This window comes from Trachurus japonicus, chromosome 1 (assembly GCF_045865225.1).
Source record: "Trachurus japonicus isolate A0001 chromosome 1, Traja_1.0".
NCBI classification, from domain to species: Eukaryota; Metazoa; Chordata; class Actinopteri; order Carangiformes; family Carangidae; genus Trachurus; species Trachurus japonicus.
This window is the reverse complement of record NC_140907.1, coordinates 33,946,187-33,966,851: the sequence shown is the minus strand read 5'-3', so window position 1 is coordinate 33,966,851 and position 20,665 is coordinate 33,946,187. Positions and strand designations below refer to the sequence as shown.

Here is a 20,665-nt window from a genome sequence, read left to right as displayed (position 1 = left end):
GTAAACAGGGTGGCCACCCGACGAGATGTTCACTGATATGCCACAAATAAATTACATCCGCCACAAATAGATTTTTCGGCTTTTGGCAACGCAATATTGTTCCGTACTGATCATAGTGCTCTTTCTCCGTTATTAGCCCTCACACACACAGAGAGAGAGAGAGGGAGAGAGAAGCGGACCCATTACAAGTGTGGGTAATGTAGATCATCCACATTAATATGAGACTCTTTTATAACCAAAAGCAAACTCCTCAGGGTCTCTTTAATCTTTCATTAACACTGATGTTTCTGTTGATCTGAACATCTGGAACAGAAACATTGTGAAATAAAATTGTTACTGTACCTGTGACAGACAAAGTGACTCCAGGTTCACCAGTGTATTTCTCTCCTGGTTTGTTTGTTGTGAAGCTGAACTTGTAAACAGCTGAGTCGCTCTCTCTCAGGTCTGTGATTCTCAGAGTGCAGTCGTTGTCACCACAGAGATACTGAACATGACCTGAGTCTGCTCTCAGATCCACAGGTTCATTACCACTGGATTTAGTGAACCACAATCTTTCTCCAGCTGTAGTATCATCATCAGTTCTCCAGTCTGGGTATCTGTAGATGCAGCTTATGTCCACTGTTGATCCTACTACAGCACAGATCTGAGTTGGAGCACAGGTCACTGTCCAGTCATTCTGACCTTTTATCACTGTAACACAGAGCACAGCACAAACCATAGTCACATTTTAATATTGTGAAGCTGCATCAGTTTTTTAAACCTGCAACATAACTGAACTGATTGTAAATTTACAAAACAACTTTGGCTCTCACATCATCCCACTGTGAGCCAATGAGACAAAAAAAAGAGAAGGTCGCAGAGCTAACATGAACCATCACTGTGTAATCTCACCTAAGGCTGCTCTTAACTCATTGGCTGCCATTGACGACTATAGTCGTCAATCTAATTACAACCGTTCACTGCCATTGACAACTACAGTCGTCAATTGCGTTTTTCAACAGGAGGGGCTGGAGGACGGTCTGGCGGAGCTTGTCGCTTGTCCATCAATATCAATGCTCTAAAATGGCTGGCAGTATGGGGCTCTCTGCTCTGAAAATGGCTGGCAGCCAATGAGTTAACAACAGTGCTACATGATCTGTAGTAGTACTGTCCTGATACCAACACTTTGGTATTGGTACCAATATATTTCAATAATTTTTCCAAATGGGGGGGATCACAAAAATGATGTTGGTATCCACACACACACTCAAAGCACCACTGCCATGCCTGTTCATTGACAACAGCATGTAGTGAGAACATGAGGCTGAAGGAAAGGAGATTATTACAAGCATATTCCAGCATGAATTTAACCCATGCCCATAATTCACCGTGTGACTGAATCCCCTCGAGAGATCAAGTTTGATGACTGCAAACTTCTCTAGTTGTAGTGACTTCAGTACAGACAGCCAGATAGCAAAATACTGCTGTCTGTGGAGCCAAGAGCCAACCACAATCGAAAAAGCTTTGACGATGTATGGTGCTGTTCTGTGCATTATTTGTGCAAGCGGCCACAAATAATGCACAGAACAGCACTATACATCGTCAACAGTACAAATAGGGTCCCAGCACATAATACGAGGCATCAAACACCTGCTGGCTTTGCCAGGTTTCTATTGAAAACAGACAAAAACAGAACTCAGCCATTCTTCTCCAGCCGCTTGCTAGTTGTGAGAAAGCCCTGACAAGTCGAAGTCATACCGAATATAATATAATGGATTGCCAATACTCAATGTACATAGCAGGAACCCTTATCCTTCCATCTATGCTGTTTCCCCTTCCCCGTCACCCCTGCCAGTTATATGCTTTAGTCATTCATATTAAAAAAAGTACTTAAAAAAAAATCCAGAACGCAGTATAGTACCGCGGTACCTTTTTCGTACTGGTATACCTAACAAGCTTAGTCTGTAGTGTCAAAGGGGAAATACATTGGTGCAGAGAGGAGGACAATGAAAAGTCCACTTGCTGCTGTTAAAATCATAGCTACTCCTCTCATCTCACTTAGACATCAGAGACAATGAAATAATCAGTATATTAGTTTAATCAAATTCTGCCACTCGCAGAGTAGAAGGACATTGCCTTGGCCTCTGTCTTTAGAAGAATGAGCGGTAGAAAACCTTGTTCCTTTCGATAACGTACAGCGTTGACCACAGGACCAGGAAATGGTAAGCTCTCAGCCGACAATGGAAAGTTTGGTAGCACTACATAATACGGCCCGCGACTTACAGCGTACCTACCGCTCTCTTGCCACGTAGGTTGCCGCTTATTTCACACAAGTACTGAGTAACTGCAGCTCACTTTCCCCCTTGTTTCCCCCGTGCATTTACAGTGTAACTAGGCTGCGTCTTAGCGCGTAATTTACATCCTGCTTCACACCAACTTCCACAGAAGTACAGGGTAACTCTCGCTGTTTTACAGTTTAACTAGGCTGCGTCTTGGCACGTAACTCCTGTCATACTTTACACCAAATTACACAGTAACTCTCGCTCACTCCGCCACTAATTACCCCGCATTTTACAGTATAACTAGGTTGTGTCTGAGAGCGTAACTCCCGTACAATTACGTCCTACTTTGCCCGGACTTACAGTGTAACTCCTGCCAGGTACATTAGAAATTAAATAGTCTACTGTACAATATGAGCACAGTTGCAATCCATGTTTTCCAAAAGTGTCAGCAGCGACATTTCACCTCTATTTCAGAGATTTATTATTCATTATTTAATTGTATGGTTTGGAATAGGTGAGAAATGGGTATAGAGTGTGGACATTTTCCAATACAGTAACAGGCTGGCTGGTAGTAAACTTACCTCTCTAAAATGCACATCTATGAAAGTCTATTTCTGTCATCCAAGGGCAAAACACAAACTATACAGTAATACATCCACAATAATAAGTCATTCGGAGAGTTAGAAAATGTTTTTATTATTTATTAACCAGAAAACACATGACACATCCACATCCATGATCATTCATAAACTTTAAGTACAGTAAGTACTGTAAGTGAGCACTGTTACCCCTCCTCAGTCTGCACCTACACTGTACTTGTCTTAGAGTTACCCAGTAAGTAGAGGGTAACGGGCTGTATTATAAAGTAATGGCTGTTACTCCCTCCTTAGTCTGCACCTACACAGTAGCTGTCATGCACCTACACTGTACTTGTCTTAGAGTTACCCAGTAACTAGAGGGTAACGGGCTGTATTATAAAGTAATGGCTGTTACTCCCTCCGTAGTCTGCACCTACACAGTAGCTGTCATGCACCTACACTGTACTTGTCTTAGAGTTACCCAGTAAGTAGAGGGTAACGGGCTGTATTATAAAGTAATGGCTGTTACTCTCTCCTTAGGCTGCACCTACACAGTAGCTGTCATGCACCTACACTGTACTTGTCTTAGAGTTACCCAGTAACTAGAGGGTAAGGGGCTGTATTATAAAGTAATGGCTGTTACTCCCTTCTTAGTCTGCACCTACACTGTACTTGTCTTAGAGTTACCCAGTAACTAGAGGGTAACGGGCTGTATTATAAAGTAATGGCTGTTACTCCCTCCTTAGTCTGCACCTACACAGTAGCTGTCATGCACCTACACTGTACTTGTCTTAGAGTTACCCAGTAACTAGAGGGTAACGGGCTGTATTATAAAGTAATGGCTGTTACTCCCTCCTTAGTCTGCACCTACACTGTACTTGTCTTAGAGTTACCCAGTAAGTAGAGGGTAACAGGCTGTATTATAAAGTAATGGCTGTTACTCCCTCCTTAGTCTGCACCTACACAGTAGCTGTCATGCACCTACACTGTCCTTGTCTTAGAGTTACCCAGTAAGTAGAGGGTAACAGGCTGTATTATAAAGTAATGGCTGTTACTCCCTCCTTAGTTTGCACCTACACAGTAGCTGTCATGCACCTACACTGTACTTGTCTTAGAGTTACCCAGTACCTAAAAGGTAGCGGGCTGTATTATAAAGTATTCTTTGTTATTCCCTCCTTAGTGTGCAAATACACTGTAATTGTCCTGCAACTACACTGTAGTTGTCCTGGAGTTACCCAGTACCTTCTACTACAGCTGTAACTACTGTCTAAGTAGAACCAGTAAGTTAGAACACAGTTTGTTTCACGAGATAATATCATCTGAAAGTACAGTAATACAAAGACAAAACTAACTGAAGTGTCCCTGACATCATAAAATAACAGATTTCTACTGGCTTTTGTTATTTACATTAAAGTTCAGTTTTGTTCCTTCTGTTATAAACTGTTTCATTTAGTTTTGATCCATCTCTCTGGTCCTTCTAGGTCTAAAATAGTCAGTCAAGTCAGTTTCATTTGACAAAATGTACTTTCTAAGTTAGAAGAGTCAAGTTGAAAAGATCGTTGTGATACTACTATCACACTGGAGTGTGACACTCAGTAATGGAGAATGGATGGGCTCCTCCATAAAAGGTGATCTTGATCTTGATCCAGCTCCTTGGGTCAAGGCAGAGATCAGGGTCATGGGTGGCGTGCCATCTCCCTCGTCAGGTACCATTTTCATGGCATCTCAAAAACCTCACCTGTGTAGAAACATAATTATATATTGTATCATCAACTTCATCACATAAATGCATCACTGTAAAACAAAGTAAGAAAATTAATAACTTTGAACGGTACAGTTTTTCTCATCATGGAATACTTAATCCCGGTTTTACCTTTCACATCATAAATCATTAGCCTTTTAAACCATAACTTGTGATTTTTAAGCATATTAATCAATTACAAATTATACATATTTTTTTCTTTAACTATTGAGTAAATATTTTAACCATTTAAAAATCTTCAATTTTACAAAACCAATGCTATTACCATACTGTTTCACAACTGTAGGCTGCACCAGTACATTAATGTTACTCTTGACTGTATTCATCATACCAGTCATTACCAACAGTAACGTTAGCTAATGGAGCTAATGTGTACAGTACTAACACAAATACAGTTCCCGGTTAGCGTGGTTCAGGGGAAAACACACACTATTATCTTTAGCACAAGCTAACATTGCCAGCTGCGTTAGCATAGCTACTTAACTCACCAAGAGGTTGATAACACGGTCAAACTGCAGTCGCACAGGTCCTCGGTTCATCCGTCTCGTCTCCCGGGGTGTTTGCTCTTGTTTATATCAACATATCACATCGTAGACATTGCATCATTTCCCTCATTTCTCCACTTCGTCTCCTCCTGTCGTCCCTGCGGCTGTGTCAACAAGCTCCGTCCTCGCTGTGAGGTGGGACTTTCTACCTTCTCAACAGGCAACCAATGGCAAGTGAGCTGCTTCTGGTCTGACCAATGACAGATGGTCAAATCTGAGAGACTGTGATAGTCAAATAGGATGAAATAAGTTGTCAATCACAGTCTCTCACCTTTGACCATCTGTCATTGGTCAGACCAGAAGCAGCTCACTTGCCATTGGTTGCCTGTTGAGAAGGTAGAAAGTCCCACCTCACAGCGAGGACGGAGCTTGTTGACACAGCCAGGGACGACAGGAGGAGACGAAGTGGAGAAATGAGGGAAATTATGCAATGTCTACGATGTGATATGTTGATATAAACAAGAGCAAACACCCCGGGAGACGAGACGGATGAACCGAGGACCTGTGCGACTGCAGTTTGACCGTGTTATCAACCTCTTGGTGAGTTAAGTAGCTATGCTAACGCAGCTGGCAATGTTAGCTTGTGCTAAAGATAATAGTGTGTGTTTTCCCCTGAACCACGCTAACCGGGAACTGTATTTGTGTTAGTACTGTACACATTAGCTCCATTAGCTAACGTTACTGTTGGTAATGACTGGTATGATGAATACAGTCAAGAGTAACAATAATGTACTGGTGCAGCCTACAGTTGTGAAACAGTATGGTCATAGCATTGATTTTGTAAAATTGAAGATTTTTAAATGGTTAAAATATTTACTCAATAGTTAAAGAAAAAAATATGTATAATTTGTAATTGATTAATATGCTTAAAAATCACAAGTTATGGTTTAAAAGGCTAATGATTTATGATGTGAAAGGTAAAACCTGGATTAAGTATTCCATGATGAGAAAAACTGTACCGTTCAAAGTTATTAATTTTCTCACTTTGTTTTACAGTGATGCATTTATGTGATGAAGTTGATGATACAATATATAATTATGTTTCTACACAGGTGAGGTTTTTGAGATGCCATGAAAATGGTACCTGACGAGGGAGATGGCACGCCACCCATGACCCTGATCTCTGCCTTGACCCAAGGAGCTGGATCAAGATCAAGATCACCTTTTATGGAGGAGCCCATCCATTCTCCATTACTGAGTGTCACACTCCAGTGTGATAGTAGTATCACAACGATCTTTTCAACTTGACTCTTCTAACTTAGAAAGTACATTTTGTCAAATGAAACTGACTTGACTGACTATTTTAGACCTAGAAGGACCAGACAGATGGATCAAAACTAAATGAAACAGTTTATAACAGAAGGAACAAAACTGAACTTTAATGTAAATAACAAAAGCCAGTAGAAATCTGTTATTTTATGATGTCAGGGACACTTCAGTTAGTTTTGTCTTTGTATTACTGTACTTTCAGATGATCTTATCTCGTGAAACAAACTGTGTTCTAACTTACTGGTTCTACTTAGACAGTAGTTACAGCTGTAGTAGAAGGTACTGGGTAACTCCAGGACAACTACAGTGTAGTTGCAGGACAATTACAGTGTATTTGCACACTAAGGAGGGAATAACAAAGAATACTTTATAATACAGCCCGCTACCTTTTAGGTACTGGTTAACTCCGGGACAACTACATTGTAGTTGCAGGACAATTACAGTGTATTTGCACTCTAAGGAGGGAATAACAAAGAATACTTTATAATACAGCCCGCTACCTTGTAGGTACTGGGTAACTCCAGGACAACTACAGTGTAGTTGCAGGACAATTACAGTGTATTTGCACTCTAAGGAGGGAATAACAAAGAATACTTTATAATACAGCCCGTTACCCTCTAGTTACTGGGTAACTCTAAGACAAGTACAGTGTAGGTGCATGACAGCTACTGTGTAGGTGCAGACTAAGGAGAGAGTAACAGCCATTACTTTATAATACAGCCCGTTACCCTCTAGTTACTGGGTAACTCTAAGACAAGTACAGTGTAGGTGCATGACAGCTACTGTGTAGGTGCAGACTAAGGAGGGAGTAACAGCCATTACTTTATAATACAGCCCGTTACCCTCTAGTTACTGGGTAACTCTAAGACAAGTACAGTGTAGGTGCATGACAGCTACTGTATAGGTGCAGCCTAAGGAGAGAGTAACAGCCATTACTTTATAATACAGCCCGTTACCCTCTAGTTACTGGGTAACTCTAAGACAAGTACAGTGTAGGTGCAGACTGAGGAGGGGTAACAGTGCTCACTTACAGTACTTACTGTACTTAAAGTTTATGAATGATCATGGATGTGGATGTGTCATGTGTTTTCTGGTTAATAAATAATAAAAACATTTTCTAACTCTCCGAATGACTTATTATTGTGGATGTATTACTGTATAGTTTGTGTTTTGCCCTTGGATGACAGAACTAGACTTTCATAGATGTGCATTTTAGAGAGGTAAGTTTACTACCAGCCAGCCTGTTACTGTATTGGAAAATGTCCACACTCTATACCCATTTCTCACCTATTCCAAACCATACAATTAAATAATGAATAATAAATCTCTGAAATAGAGGTGAAATGTCGCTGCTGACACTTTTGGAAAACATGGATTGCAACTGTGCTCATATTGTACAGTAGACTATTTAATTTCTAATGTACCTGGCAGGAGTTACACTGTAAGTCCGGGCAAAGTAGGACGTAATTGTACGGGAGTTACGCTCTCAGACACAACCTAGTTATACTGTAAAATGCGGGGTAATTAGTGGCGGAGTGAGCGAGAGTTACTGTGTAATTTGGTGTAAAGTATGACAGGAGTTACGTGCCAAGACGCAGCCTAGTTAAACTGTAAAACAGCGAGAGTTACCCTGTACTTCTGTGGAAGTTGGTGTGAAGCAGGATGTAAATTACGCGCTAAGACGCAGCCTAGTTACACTGTAAATGCACGGGGGAAACAAGGGGGAAAGTGAGCTGCAGTTACTCAGTACTTGTGTGAAATAAGCGGCAACCTACGTGGCAAGAGAGCGGTAGGTACGCTGTAAGTCGCGGGCCGTATTATGTAGTGCTACCGAAAGTTTTATGTGTACTCTGACAGTTAAGTACGAATGACTATCTTTAAATCAGTTCAACAACAGTACTGCAATAAGTCCTGCATGAAGGTTTCAATGTTGTATGACAAATAATGCTCAGAACAGCACCATACTTCGTCAACAGTACAAATAGGGTCCCAGCACATAATACGAGGCATCAAACACCTGCTAGCTTTGCCTGGTTTCTTAAGACAAAAACAGACTCAGCCACTCTTCTCCAGCTGCTTGCTAGTTGTGGGAAAGCCTTGACAAGTCAAAGTCATACCGAATATATATACAATACTTGGTTTGCCAATACTCAATGTACATAGCAGGAACCCTGTATCCCTCCCTCTATGCTTTTCTCTTCCCCGTCACCACTGACAGATATGCTTCAGTCATTCATATAAAAAAAAGTACAGTTTTTTCCCCAAACGCAGTATAGTACCACGGTACTTTTTTTGTACTGGTATTCCTAATAAGCTTAATCTGTCGTATCAAAGTAAAAATACATTACCTGGTGCAGAGAGGAGGAAAATGAAAAGTCCACTTGCTGCTGATAAAATCATAGCTGCTCCTCCCATCTCACTTAGCGACATCAGAGACAACGAAATAATCAGAAAGTAAATAACCAATCAAATAATTAGTTTAATCAAATTCTGACACTCACAGAGTAGAAGGACATTGCCTTGGCCTCTGTCCTCAGAAGAATGAGCGGTAGAAAACTTATTTCCTTTCGATAACGTACAGCATTGACCACAGACCAGGAAATGGTAAGCTCTCAGCCGACAATGGAAAGTTTTACGTATACTCTGAAGTGTCAGTTAAGTAGGAACGACTATCTTTAAATCAGTCCAACAACAGTACTGCAATAAGTCCTGCATGGAGGTTTCAGTGTTGTATGATGCCATTTGTAGAGATTTAGTCTATTCACCTGTAACGTGATAAGCTGAGACATGTTCCTATTATTTTGTCCACCGCCTTCAAAAGTGAGGGTAGGCAGACGCAACTCTTACAGACGTTTAAATTAATTTTGTCTATACAGTATGATGGAGGTCTTACTTAACAGCTACAAGACGTCTGGAAATGTTCATGAGCTGTGGTGCAGTAAACAGGTGTCTGATGATGAATGTGCAGAACTCACCTGACACAATAACCAGTCCCTCCAGGATTTCGCGGGCTTTTTTTGTGATTGTTGCGGCCTAAAATGCCTGAATTTGCGGCCACATTTTGAAAAAATTGCGGTGAATGTTGCGATGTTTTCAGCCCTTTTGTTGCGATTAAATTGCGGGAGACAGCGAAAGTTGCAAAAAAAAGTTGCAGTTTTGTTCTGAATAATTAAAAATCAAAGGAAAATTGAAAATTTTAAAACGTCACAAATTAATGTGATGTCATGTTATACCAGCAATTTTCCACTTGTTAAGAAAGGCACAGGAAAATTATATAGAGTTGAAAGTTGATTTACTTTTAATTAAAATGTCTGTTTAAAAATCGTGGTAAAAGAACTGTTTTATTAAAACAGTCCAGTCTTTGAATAAAAAGGGGAGGGTGGCTACTCAAGTCCAGGGCCAGGGCCTTAGGATGGGGGGAGGGGCACCTGGCCGCTGGCTGCTCCGCTCCGGCCCTGCAGTGGCGCACTCACTGGATTCCCCCTCGGCGAGTGCTGCGCGGTTGACACAGCCTGAGCCTCGGGTGGTCAACCAGGACAACTCACACTCAACACGTTCAACTCAGCTTGTGTTCCTTTACTTATCACTTTGTGCGCGTTGTATCAAGTTTCTTGCCCTCAGCCCAGCCACGCTGTTCCTCCGTGGACTCACTTTCAACCACCGCTCCGTCCAGACTCACTCTCTGCTGTGTAACTCGCGGAAAGCACCGACGATTGGTCCAATTTGCGGAAAAGTTGCAGTGATTGTACAAAATTGCAAGATCGCAAAAATTCGCGGGGATTGGCTGAATTTGCAACATCGCGAATTCCTGGAGGGACTGAATAACAGTCAGATTAAAGGTGGATTTATGACGTCCTCTCGTGTTCTGGGCTTCACAGTAATAATTTCCACTGTGTTTAGGTCTGAGGTCAGTGATGGTGAAGATCTGTCCTGAAGCTTTTGGTGAGTCTTCATCCTCCTTGTACCAGGTGTAATTAGTTGCTGGGTTAGCATCACTGCAACAGGTCAGATTGACTGAACTGCCCTCCATTATCTCAGCAGAGGAATTCACTGATACAGAGGGGAAGCAAATATTACCAACAGACTTTGACTGCAGAGCTACATGTTGTAATTAAATGAGTAACATTTATGCGATTGGCAGCATGAGAATCATTGTGGCTGAAAAATATTGTTCTGGTTTCTGATAAGATTCATATACATTTTATAATAAACTGTCTTGGACACATTTTACAGCAATAGATATGAGTGCTGACGCCCTGCATAATCCTCTCACTTGTTGAAGGTGTTGCTGTTTTAAGTTACAGTGAACATGAAGATGTCCAAACAGAAAACCAGTGGACCTGTCGATCATAATGTAGACCGAGTGAGTGGAAAATATAACTATTGTTAGATCATGAGAAATTTTGTTTCATTGTTTCCTCTGTTCACTCTGTGGTCAGATTGGTGTTGCTGGCATGTATATGAGTATTCACACGTGGTTTCTTCTGCACGTGATAGGAGATCACAAAGATATAGACTACAGTTAACGATACAGGAAGAACAAATATCAAAGCCTAGTTCTTTATTTTTAGCCTTGGTGGATGCTTTTGTTCTGTTAAACAGAAGGTACAGACATTTACTGCATTCTTCAGATAAAACAGCTCCATTTATACAGTTAATTCAAACAACCCTCACTGTGCAGTAACACTCACCACTTAAATGTTGAAGTTCGGATTTGCAACAAAGGATTAAAAAATGGGGGGAAAAAATCTTCATCAGGATCATTATTAAACAAAAGTAATAATGTTATCAGTAATAATACTAATGATAATCAGTGTTGTGATGGATGATCAAAATCAAACAGTTTTAGAGTCAAAGACATCAGCAAATAAAATCATATAGTATGTTACAACTGTTTAATCAATGTCAACAACAGACTGCATGTCACAGATTCAACAATGTACATTCAAATTATGTAAATATGAATAATGGAAAAAAACAAAACAGGGATAAATGAACAAACATGGTGCCAAGAATAAAAATATAACACAAAAATACTTTTTTACTAACATCCATATATCTTCAGCAGATCCACCAATGAGACCCAGACTTCCCTTTCCCCGGCTACATTAGTCAGCTCTGACTGGGGGATCCCGAGACATTCCCAGGCCAGGCTGGAGATCCCTCCACCTGGTCCCCCGTCTGCTCTGTGGCCTACTTGCAGCTGGATGAGCTAGGAACACCTCCCTCGGGAGGCACACTGAAGGCATTCTTACCAAATGCTTGAACTACCTCATCTGGCTCCTTTCAATGCAGAGGAGCAGCAGGTCTACTCCAAGTCTCTCTTGGATGGCTGAACTTCACACTTTATCTCTAAGGGGAGGGTGGCTGGGGTCTCCAGGCACCTTGAGGCAAAGATTCATTTCCAAACCAGAGTAGGTCCACCGGTTTCCTGCTGAAAATCATGGTCTCATATTTGGAGGTGACCTCATCCCAACCACTTTACACTCATCTGTGCTGAATGGCGCCATGAGGACCACATCATCTGCAAATAGCATTGAGGCAATCCTCACCCAACCAACCTGCAACCCCCCCACCCAGCAACTAGCACTTGATAACCTGTCCATGAAGATCACAAACAGAATTGGTGACAAGGTGCAGTCCTGGTGGAGACCAACACTCACTGGGAACACATCCGGCTTAGTGCCAAAAAACTGAAGCTGCTGCTTTGGGAATACAGGGATTGGATAGCCCTGAGACATGCCCCACCACCCCATACTTCTGCAGCACCTCCCACAGAATACCACAACCCAATTGTACACCTTCTCCAAATCCATTAAACACATGTGGACTAGATACTCCCATTTCGCCCTCCAAGATACCTGCAGGAGTCAACAGCTGGTCTGTTGTTCCAAGACCGGTGCAAACGTTTTACTACCATCTGGTGGAAGCAGGCAGAATCTCCAACTCCTACAGAAAAAATATGCTCTCAAAGGATGCTCTCCAGCAACCTAGATAATAACCTATAACTGGTAAGTGTCCACAGATTTAGAGAGCACAAGCTCAATCATGTGGTGTCCATTCCAGTGAGTCTATTTACATGTTGATCAGCTCCTCTCTTCTAACAGAGCAACAGAGCCAAACCATCTGTTGTAAGAATAAACACAGTGAAAATATATCTGAATTCTGCTGGAGAATCTGAGTGAAAACTAACAAGTGAAAAAAAGAGATCAGGGAAAGAAAGTGTTGTATATACAGAAGAAGGATGACTAGTTTTGTGACATCACTGTGTACTTGACCTTGGACCCTAACTGTGCACCACAAGCTGTTGGAAATGATTTACTGTCATTTGTCTCTTTACTACCATCTAGTGGCAGAAAGAGGGAAGCTAATAAGAAAATGTTCATTCTCCAGGGCCTCAGTGATTTAATGTTGGTGTTTCACCTAAATGGTACAAACCAACTTTAGTTAACCAATACACAGGTTTGGTTTTATTTCAGAACTGTTGATATGAAATATTGTATTTATAATAGATTATTCTGGGTGAAACCTTATGTTCAACAAAAACGGGATGAACAGGTGATATCCAAAGTAAAGTAAAAAAAAAAATGTTGTTGATGATGGACAAGACACAGGTCTCAGTTTCTGGTAGCCATAACTCTGGCTCAGTTTATAATTATCTGTGTCCACAGACAGGAAGTGATGACATCTCTTCTCTCTTACAGCTCCTGGGGGTCTGTTGGAGCAGCTGCACGGAGACAGAAGGAGGAACTCAGCTGACCCAGAAACATGTCAGACAATGACACATTCACTATTTATCCAGTAGTTCAAGGAAAAATTATAATTGTGTGTCTTCCATAAGAATAAAAAAAAACATTTACCATGTCAGAGTCAGTGTCTTCTGAGGGGTTTGTTGACTGAGCTGTACAGAGCAGTTGGATCCTCTGAAGCTTCCTGACCTCTGGTTCTGAGAGGAACGTAAATTAAATCCAGAGATCATTAAGAAAAAGAAAAATGCTGTTACTGTCAGAGATGGAAACATTCAAAAGTTAGCATAAAATGTGGAAAAACATGTCAACAGAATGATTGATATTGATGTTCATTTGTGAGGAGCTGCTCACCTCTGGGCTGGACTAGCACTGTGGTTAAATTTTACAGCATCATACACAACCATTTCTTCTTCCTTCTTGACTTTGTTATGTCTTCCTGCCTGAGCCACTCTGACGGTGGAGTAAACAGCTTGATCTTTAGAAAAGTGGACAGTGGCATAGTGAAGATGATCCAGCACCTCGGATGTTTGTGTCTGTCAATAGTGAAAAAAAAGTAATTATTCACTTATAGGTTCACTAATAGGCAATTTAGTGTCACCAGTCAACTTTCTGTGCATGTTTTTGGACTTTGGGAGGAAGCTGGAGAGAAACCACACAGATACAGGTAGAACATGCAATCCCCACCCAGACCTGGGAATCGAGCCCACAATGATCTTACTATGAGTCAATGGAGTTAACCACCAGACCATTGTGCCACCCAAACAAATAAACAAGCAAACATCAATGCAATGGAGTTCATTTTTCTCACCTGTTCCCTGTCGTCTGGACTCTCTCCAGCCTCAGACCTCTGCTCAGACACCCTCTTTTTTCTAGGAGAATTAATTTAAAAAGTTTTAATCTCATTGAATGACATGAACTGATTTTAATTGAGTTTGGAAACAAATATTTGGGGAAACAGAACTTCTTACATGACCCAGTGGAAGACAGAAAAGAGTAGGATTACTAGGGCCACGACAGAGACTATTGTAACAGCTGTTAACTTCCATGATCCTAGAAAAGAGAGAACACATGAAAATAAATGAAAAGAGCTACAGTGTAACATGAAGTTACCCAGTAATGACTTGGTTTTATATACATTGTCCTCTAAAATCTTACAACCAGTCATGACAGACAACACACAAGTCTCAAGGACATGAGACCTTGGGAGGAAAAGTTGAGATCCCACATTCAAAGATGTCTACAGCTACAGCCCAGACAGAGTGTTATGATTTCTGACACAGTCTGTGTGTAACTCACCTGAAACAGTCAGATTTAAGGTGGACTTCTGTCGCCCTCTCGTGTTCTGGGCTTCACAGTAATAATTCCCACTGTGTTCAGGTCTGAAATCAGAGATGGTGAAAATCTGTCCTGAAGCTTTTGGTGAGTCCTCATCCTCTTTGTACCAAGTGTAATTAGCTGTTGGGTTAGCATCACTGCTACAGGTCAGAGTCACTGAACTGCCCTCCACTATCTCAGCAGAGGGACTCACTGACACAGAGGGAAGCTTTGGAGCATCTGGAACAACCAACATCAACAACACTGTTTAACTGCGGAGCTGCATGTTAATATTAAATGAATGACAGTCAATATTTCTGAGTCTGGCAGCACCTGCCATTAAAGGCTGGAAAACATTGTGTGGGTTAGCCTACTAATCAGTTTCATATAGATTTAAAATAAACACTCACACTCCACATCAATAGAGATGTATTCAGACGTCCTCCTCCCCAGTTGATTCTCAGCTGCACAGTAATACTCTCCAGAGTCAGAGGACTGGATGGAGGTGAAGACCAGCTGTGGTGCTTTGTTGAACAGTGTCAGGTTCTTCTTGTACCAGGTGTATTTAGCTGCTGAGTCAGTGTCACTGCTACAGGTCAGATTGACTGAGCTGCCCTCCATGATTTCACCTGGAGGATTCACTGACACTGACGGCACCTTCAGAAAATCTGCAGGAGAAAACATCAACATGTGTTTCCTGAGCAGCCATGTTGTGTTGGATTAAAGTGTTTTGTTTCTTAAATAGAAGAGAAAACTCACACACTGGGGGAGAGCCATGATTCTCATGTCCCTTTAAAGCACAAGAGATCATGTCTCCAGGATAAAATCTGTCTGTATGAGAACTTCCTTCCTTCTTGATTTTTTTTCTGTTCCTGATCCAAACGTAGGAAAAACGACCAGCTGGACTGCAGCTGCTGAGACACTTCAGCTCTGCCTCAGTATAAGACTGATGGACTGTTATTGTTCTGGTCACCTGCACCTCCAGAACTGGAGACAGGAGGAAGAACTCACAGTGTTAGTGGTTATGTTCTTTAATATATCTACAAAGACTCGTTTATGGATTATTTAATCATGTTCATAGCAGCTCCTCATATCCAACTACAACCTTTTAAGGTGCTTTATACAAATGTGTGTGTCTGTGTTTGTCAGTTTGTGTTCTTACCTGTGACAGTCAGACTTGTACCAGGTAAACTGTTTCCCCATTGAGACCCTTTAGTTTTGAATTTAAATTTATACTGAGCTGAATCTGTCTCTCTCAGGTCAGTGATTCTCAGAGTGGAGCGTCCTCTCTCTGTTCCAACAACCTGAACACGACCTGAATATTCAGAGTCTTTACTAAGATCCTCAGGCTCTGAGGGATTCTGCCAACGACGACTACGTTCAGAACTGAACCAGAACTTTGATTCAACATCAAAATAACTGTTGTAGGTACAAGAAATCTCCACTGATGATCCTTTGAAAGCACAGATTCTTCTGTTAGTGTAAAATATTCTGGTGCAGGATTCACCAAAGACACCTGAGGGATCAAATGTTTGATTAAACCAGAGTAGCACCTACTGTACATTTTTAAAGGCATAGATGTGTTGTTAAACAACATGGTGTTAATTATAGAAACAGAAAACTGAGTCATCCATGTTATATGCAGTCATGTGCAGTAGGTTAAATGTGCCACCAGGTGGTGATATAAGTTGAATACTGAAGTAAACTCACAGACTGGAGGAGAAGGGAAGTCCTCATGTCCTTTAAGAGCACAGTTGATGCTGTCTGAAGGTTCAAAATAGTCTGAAAATGAAACTGTTTCTGTCTCAGTTTTCTGTCCATTCCTGTACCAAGTGAAGGAAGAATTATCTGGTAGACGACAACTGCTGAGACACTTCAGCTCTGCCCATTCCTGGTGGTGTATTGAGGGGGTCACCTGCACCTGTAGACCTGGATTTACAAAGAAGAAAGGAAATATATTTTTTGTGAACACATGAAAGTTTTTGACCCTTCTAACTTCTACTGAAGTCATCATGTCACGTGAATGTGAATATCTGATCACACAGTAAGTGAGCCTAGAGGGGAGTTACCATCATCTCATCATATACAAACAGTCGTCATCATGTGATCCAGAGTTCATAGTGAAGCCCATTAAGTCAGTAGTAAGTGGAGTTCTGAGCTCAGATTGTCTGTTAATGGACTCATTAACAAGTGTGGGTAATGTAGATTCATCCACATTAATATGAGACTCTTTTATAACCAAGAGCAAACACCTCGGGGTCTCTTTAATCTTTCATTAACACAGCTGTTTCTGTTGATCTGAACATCTGGAACAGAAACATACTAAAATAAAATCCTTACCTGTGACAGACAAAGTGACTCCAGCTTCACCAGTGTATTTCTCTCCTGGTTTGTTTGTTGTGAAGCTGAACTTGTAAACAGCTGAGTCGCTCTCTCTCAGGTCTGTGATTCTCAGAGTGCAGTCGTTGTCACCACAGAGATACTGAACACGACCTGAGTACTCTGAGTCTGCTCTCAGATCCACAGGTTCATTACCACTGGATTTAGTGAACCACAGTCTTTCTCCAACTGTAGTATCATCATCAGTTCTCCAGTCTGGGTATCTGTAGGTGCAGCTTATGTCCACTGTTGATCCTACTACAGCACAGATCTGAGTTGGAGCACAGGTCACTGTCCAGTCATTCTGACCCTGTATCACTGTAACACAGAGCACAGCACAAACCACAGCCACATTTTAATATTGTGAAGCTGCATCAGTCTGTAAACCTGCAACAAAACTGAACTGATTGTAAATTTACAAAACAACTTTGGCTCTCACATCATCCCACTGTGAGCCAATGAGACAAAGAAGATCTGATTGTAGAGCTAATATGAACCGCCATCGTCTCATCATCTAATCTCACCTGAGGCTGCTCTGAACAACAGTGTTACATAGGCGTCGATCCTGTGGCTGCTCCGGTGCTGGATCACCCACTGAACAGGTTGACTCACCGAAAACATACAAACCATCTGGAACCTATTCGATTTGCTCTAGGACCTCCTCGTTCAGTCAAACTCTGTAAATAAACTGCGAGTGATATCAAATTTGATTTGTGCTCTCTCTGTGACAGACGTCAACCAGTCACAACCAGTGAGTTTTTGGCACAGTTAAGGAGTAAAGTAAGAAAAAAAGGAGAACAATAGGATACAACTAAAGGACATAGTTTAAACACTTAAGTAAAGTAATAATATAGTAATAAGGAGGTAAACACACGTTTTTATTGCTCTTTTCTGTTGCAGACTGTTATTGATAAGGAGCAATGGGTCCCGTCATTGTGTGGACATGATACTGTTTGCACATCAGTGGCTGTGGGCGATATTTTACTCTGATAACAGATGTGAATGCACTGCTGCTTCATCATCTCACTGCAGGTTAGTGCAATCTAACAGTGAGTGAGTCTTGGGGTACCATAGCCTCAGAGCTGGAGCAGGGCCGAGGTTAGCATGTGGTTATCTGGCAATCTCAAGTCTGGCGGCGAGGGGGAGGGGAAACAACGCGCTGCAGTGTCTTGAATTTGACTGCAGCAACAGTTTTGGCCACAATCCTATACACAGCTCCTTTAATGCACATAGCAGGAACCCTGTATCTTGGTGTGGCTCTCTCTCTCTTTTACACGCTCTCTCTCTCTGCTGTTTCCTCTTCCCCGTCACCACTGACAGCTGTATGCTTCAGTCCTCAATATAAATGAATGTTGAATAATATACATAAAAGAAGACCAACTTCTGGTTCTGACTTTTTTTTTTTTTAAGTATATTTATTGAGCTTTTTGCCTTTAATCGATAGTGTAGTAGTAGAGAAATACAGGAAATGGGAAGGCAGAGAGAGGGGGCAGGGCCACCCGAGTCTGGAATCGCTACGTGGCCGGCTGCTGTGAGGACTATTATAGGGCGCCTGCTCTACCAACCCAGCTAAACAACGCCCCACAGTTGTGACTTCTAGTATGGAGTAGATGTATTGCGGCTTCCTTGTCCGCCATCTTCCTCTTGTTTTTTCTTCTTTTACAAACGCAGTACTGTACCGTTTTAATTGCTTTAGTACCGCGGTACATTTTCAGTACTCAAATTAATTTGTGTAGCACTTTTCACGATTAAGTGATAAAGTAAAGTATAATACAATAAAATAATATAAAATCATATATATATATATATATATATATATATATATATATATATATATATATATATATAAAATTCAGCTAAAAGCTAGACTAAAAAGGTTTGCTTTTAAAAGTATGTACAATGTGAGTTGCCCTCAGGTAGACTGTTCCAAAGTCGGGGGCCATAGTAATACAAAGATGACTCACCATAGTTTAAGTTTCAACTTTTGCATTAAGCAACCTTAAAATTAATTCCTAAACTAACAGGCAGCCAATGCAGCGACTTTAAAACCAGTATACCTAACAAGCTTAGTCTGTAGTGTCAAAGTGGAAACACATTACCTGGTGCAGAGAGAAGGAAAATGAAAAGTCCACTCGCTGCCGCTGTTAAAATCATAACTGCTACTCCCGTCTCACTTTGCAACTTCAGAGACAATGAAATAATCAGAAAGTAAATAAAAGATATATATTAGTTTCGTCAAATTGTTTCACTCACAGAGCAGAAGGACATTGCCTTGACCTCTGTCCTCAGAAGAATGAGCGGGAGAAAAAAACTTCTTTCTTCTCGATATCATTAACATACAGTGTTGATCACATGCCAGGAAATGGTAAGCTCTAAGTCGACAATGGAAAGTTTTACACATACTCTGAGGTGTCAGTTAAGTAGGAACAACTATTTCTAAATCATGCCAATACAACGGTACAGCAATACGTTGTGCATGAAGGTTTTGATGTTGTATAATGCCGTTTGTAGCATTTAGTCTGATTTAGTCTGTTCACCTGCACTGTGCTAAGCTGACACTTGTTTCTATGATTTTGTCCACCCTAAACTAACAGCCAACAGGCTAAACAACAGACACAACTCTTACAGACATTTAAATTAACTTGTGTTTTCATTAGTGCACAAGTTTGATGGAGGTCTCACTTCACCGCTACAAGACGTCTGGAAATCCTTAGATTTTCTTTTTATCTATGTTTTCATGAGTTGTGGTGCAGCAAACAGTTGATGATGAATGTGCAGAAATCACCTGACAGTCAGATTTAAGAGGACTTCTTACATCCTCTTGTGTTCTGGGCTTCACAAGAATAATCAGGTCTGGGGTCAGTGATGGTGAAGATCTCTCCTGAAGCTCCATATGTCAGGACAACATTGTTCTGGTTTCTGATCCGCTTCATATAGATTTTATAATAAACTGTCTAAGACACATTTTACATCAGTATGAGTGCTGACACCCTGCATAATCCTCTCACTTGTTGATGTTGTTGCTGTATTAAGTTAACAGTGAACATGAACACGTCCAAATAGAAAACTGGTGGACCTGTCAATCATAATGCAGACTGAGTGAGTGGAAAAAAAACAAACTATTATTAGACTATGAGAAATGTTGTTGCATTGTTTCCTCTGTTCACTCTGTGGTCAGATTGGTGTTGCTGGCATGTATATGAGTATTCACATGTGGTTTGTTCTGCATGTGATAGGAGATTACAAAGACATAAACTACTGTTAACAATACAGGAAGAACAAATATCAAAGCCTAGTTCTTTATTTTTAGCCTTGGTAGATGCTTTTGGTTTTGTTAAACAGAAGGTACAGACATTTGTAAATAGTTATTGAATCTTTCAGATGAACCAGCTCCATTTATACAGTTATTCACCACTCACCACCACTTCAACGTTGAGGTTTAGAAAAGCAACAAAGGATGAAAGACTGGGGAAAAAGTATTTTTCAGGATGGTTTTGCTTATTAACGTCATTTAGATGGTGGTTATGGCCCTATAGTACGACCTACACAATGTGAAGAGCAAAAGGAACAAAAAAAATCTATCCTCTCTAGTGGCTACAGACCTATTGGTCAATTTCTCTCTCGTACCCATCTAATCCCCTCGACTCGACTGGTCAATACCGGTAGCTGGTGCACAGCGGCGGCAACGGGACTGCCAGTACGGGCACCCCCCAATAATAACCCTCATCAACGTTGTTTATTGATAAAGCCAGCGGATTGAGACACTTTAGGGGGGTTATTATTTATGCAATAAAAGAAAAAAATCCCC

At 41.1% G+C, this 20,665-nt stretch overlaps 2 protein-coding genes across 2 annotated transcripts in view; both read right to left on the bottom strand.

The window, feature by feature from the left end:
• Positions 1–20,665, bottom strand: part of atp6v0e2 (ATPase H+ transporting V0 subunit e2) — a 263,253-nt gene that overhangs the window by 171,104 nt on the left and 71,484 nt on the right. The window lies entirely within an intron of this gene.
• LOC146992361 (hemicentin-2-like) overlaps positions 1–20,665 on the bottom strand; it is a gene marked incomplete at its 5' end in the record, with an annotated part of 33,874 nt that overhangs the window by 6,004 nt on the left and 7,205 nt on the right. Inside the window, 9 exons of the mRNA XM_085790421.1 lie at positions 2,718–2,724; positions 10,242–10,499; positions 14,468–14,718; positions 14,889–15,146; positions 15,238–15,465; positions 15,641–15,994; positions 16,189–16,416; positions 16,822–17,175; positions 18,957–19,065. Of these exons, the coding sequence (XP_085646547.1) occupies positions 2,718–2,724; positions 10,242–10,499; positions 14,468–14,718; positions 14,889–15,146; positions 15,238–15,465; positions 15,641–15,994; positions 16,189–16,416; positions 16,822–17,175; positions 18,957–19,065 (2,047 nt within the window). The remainder of the gene's footprint in view (positions 1–2,717; positions 2,725–10,241; positions 10,500–14,467; positions 14,719–14,888; positions 15,147–15,237; positions 15,466–15,640; positions 15,995–16,188; positions 16,417–16,821; positions 17,176–18,956; positions 19,066–20,665) is intronic.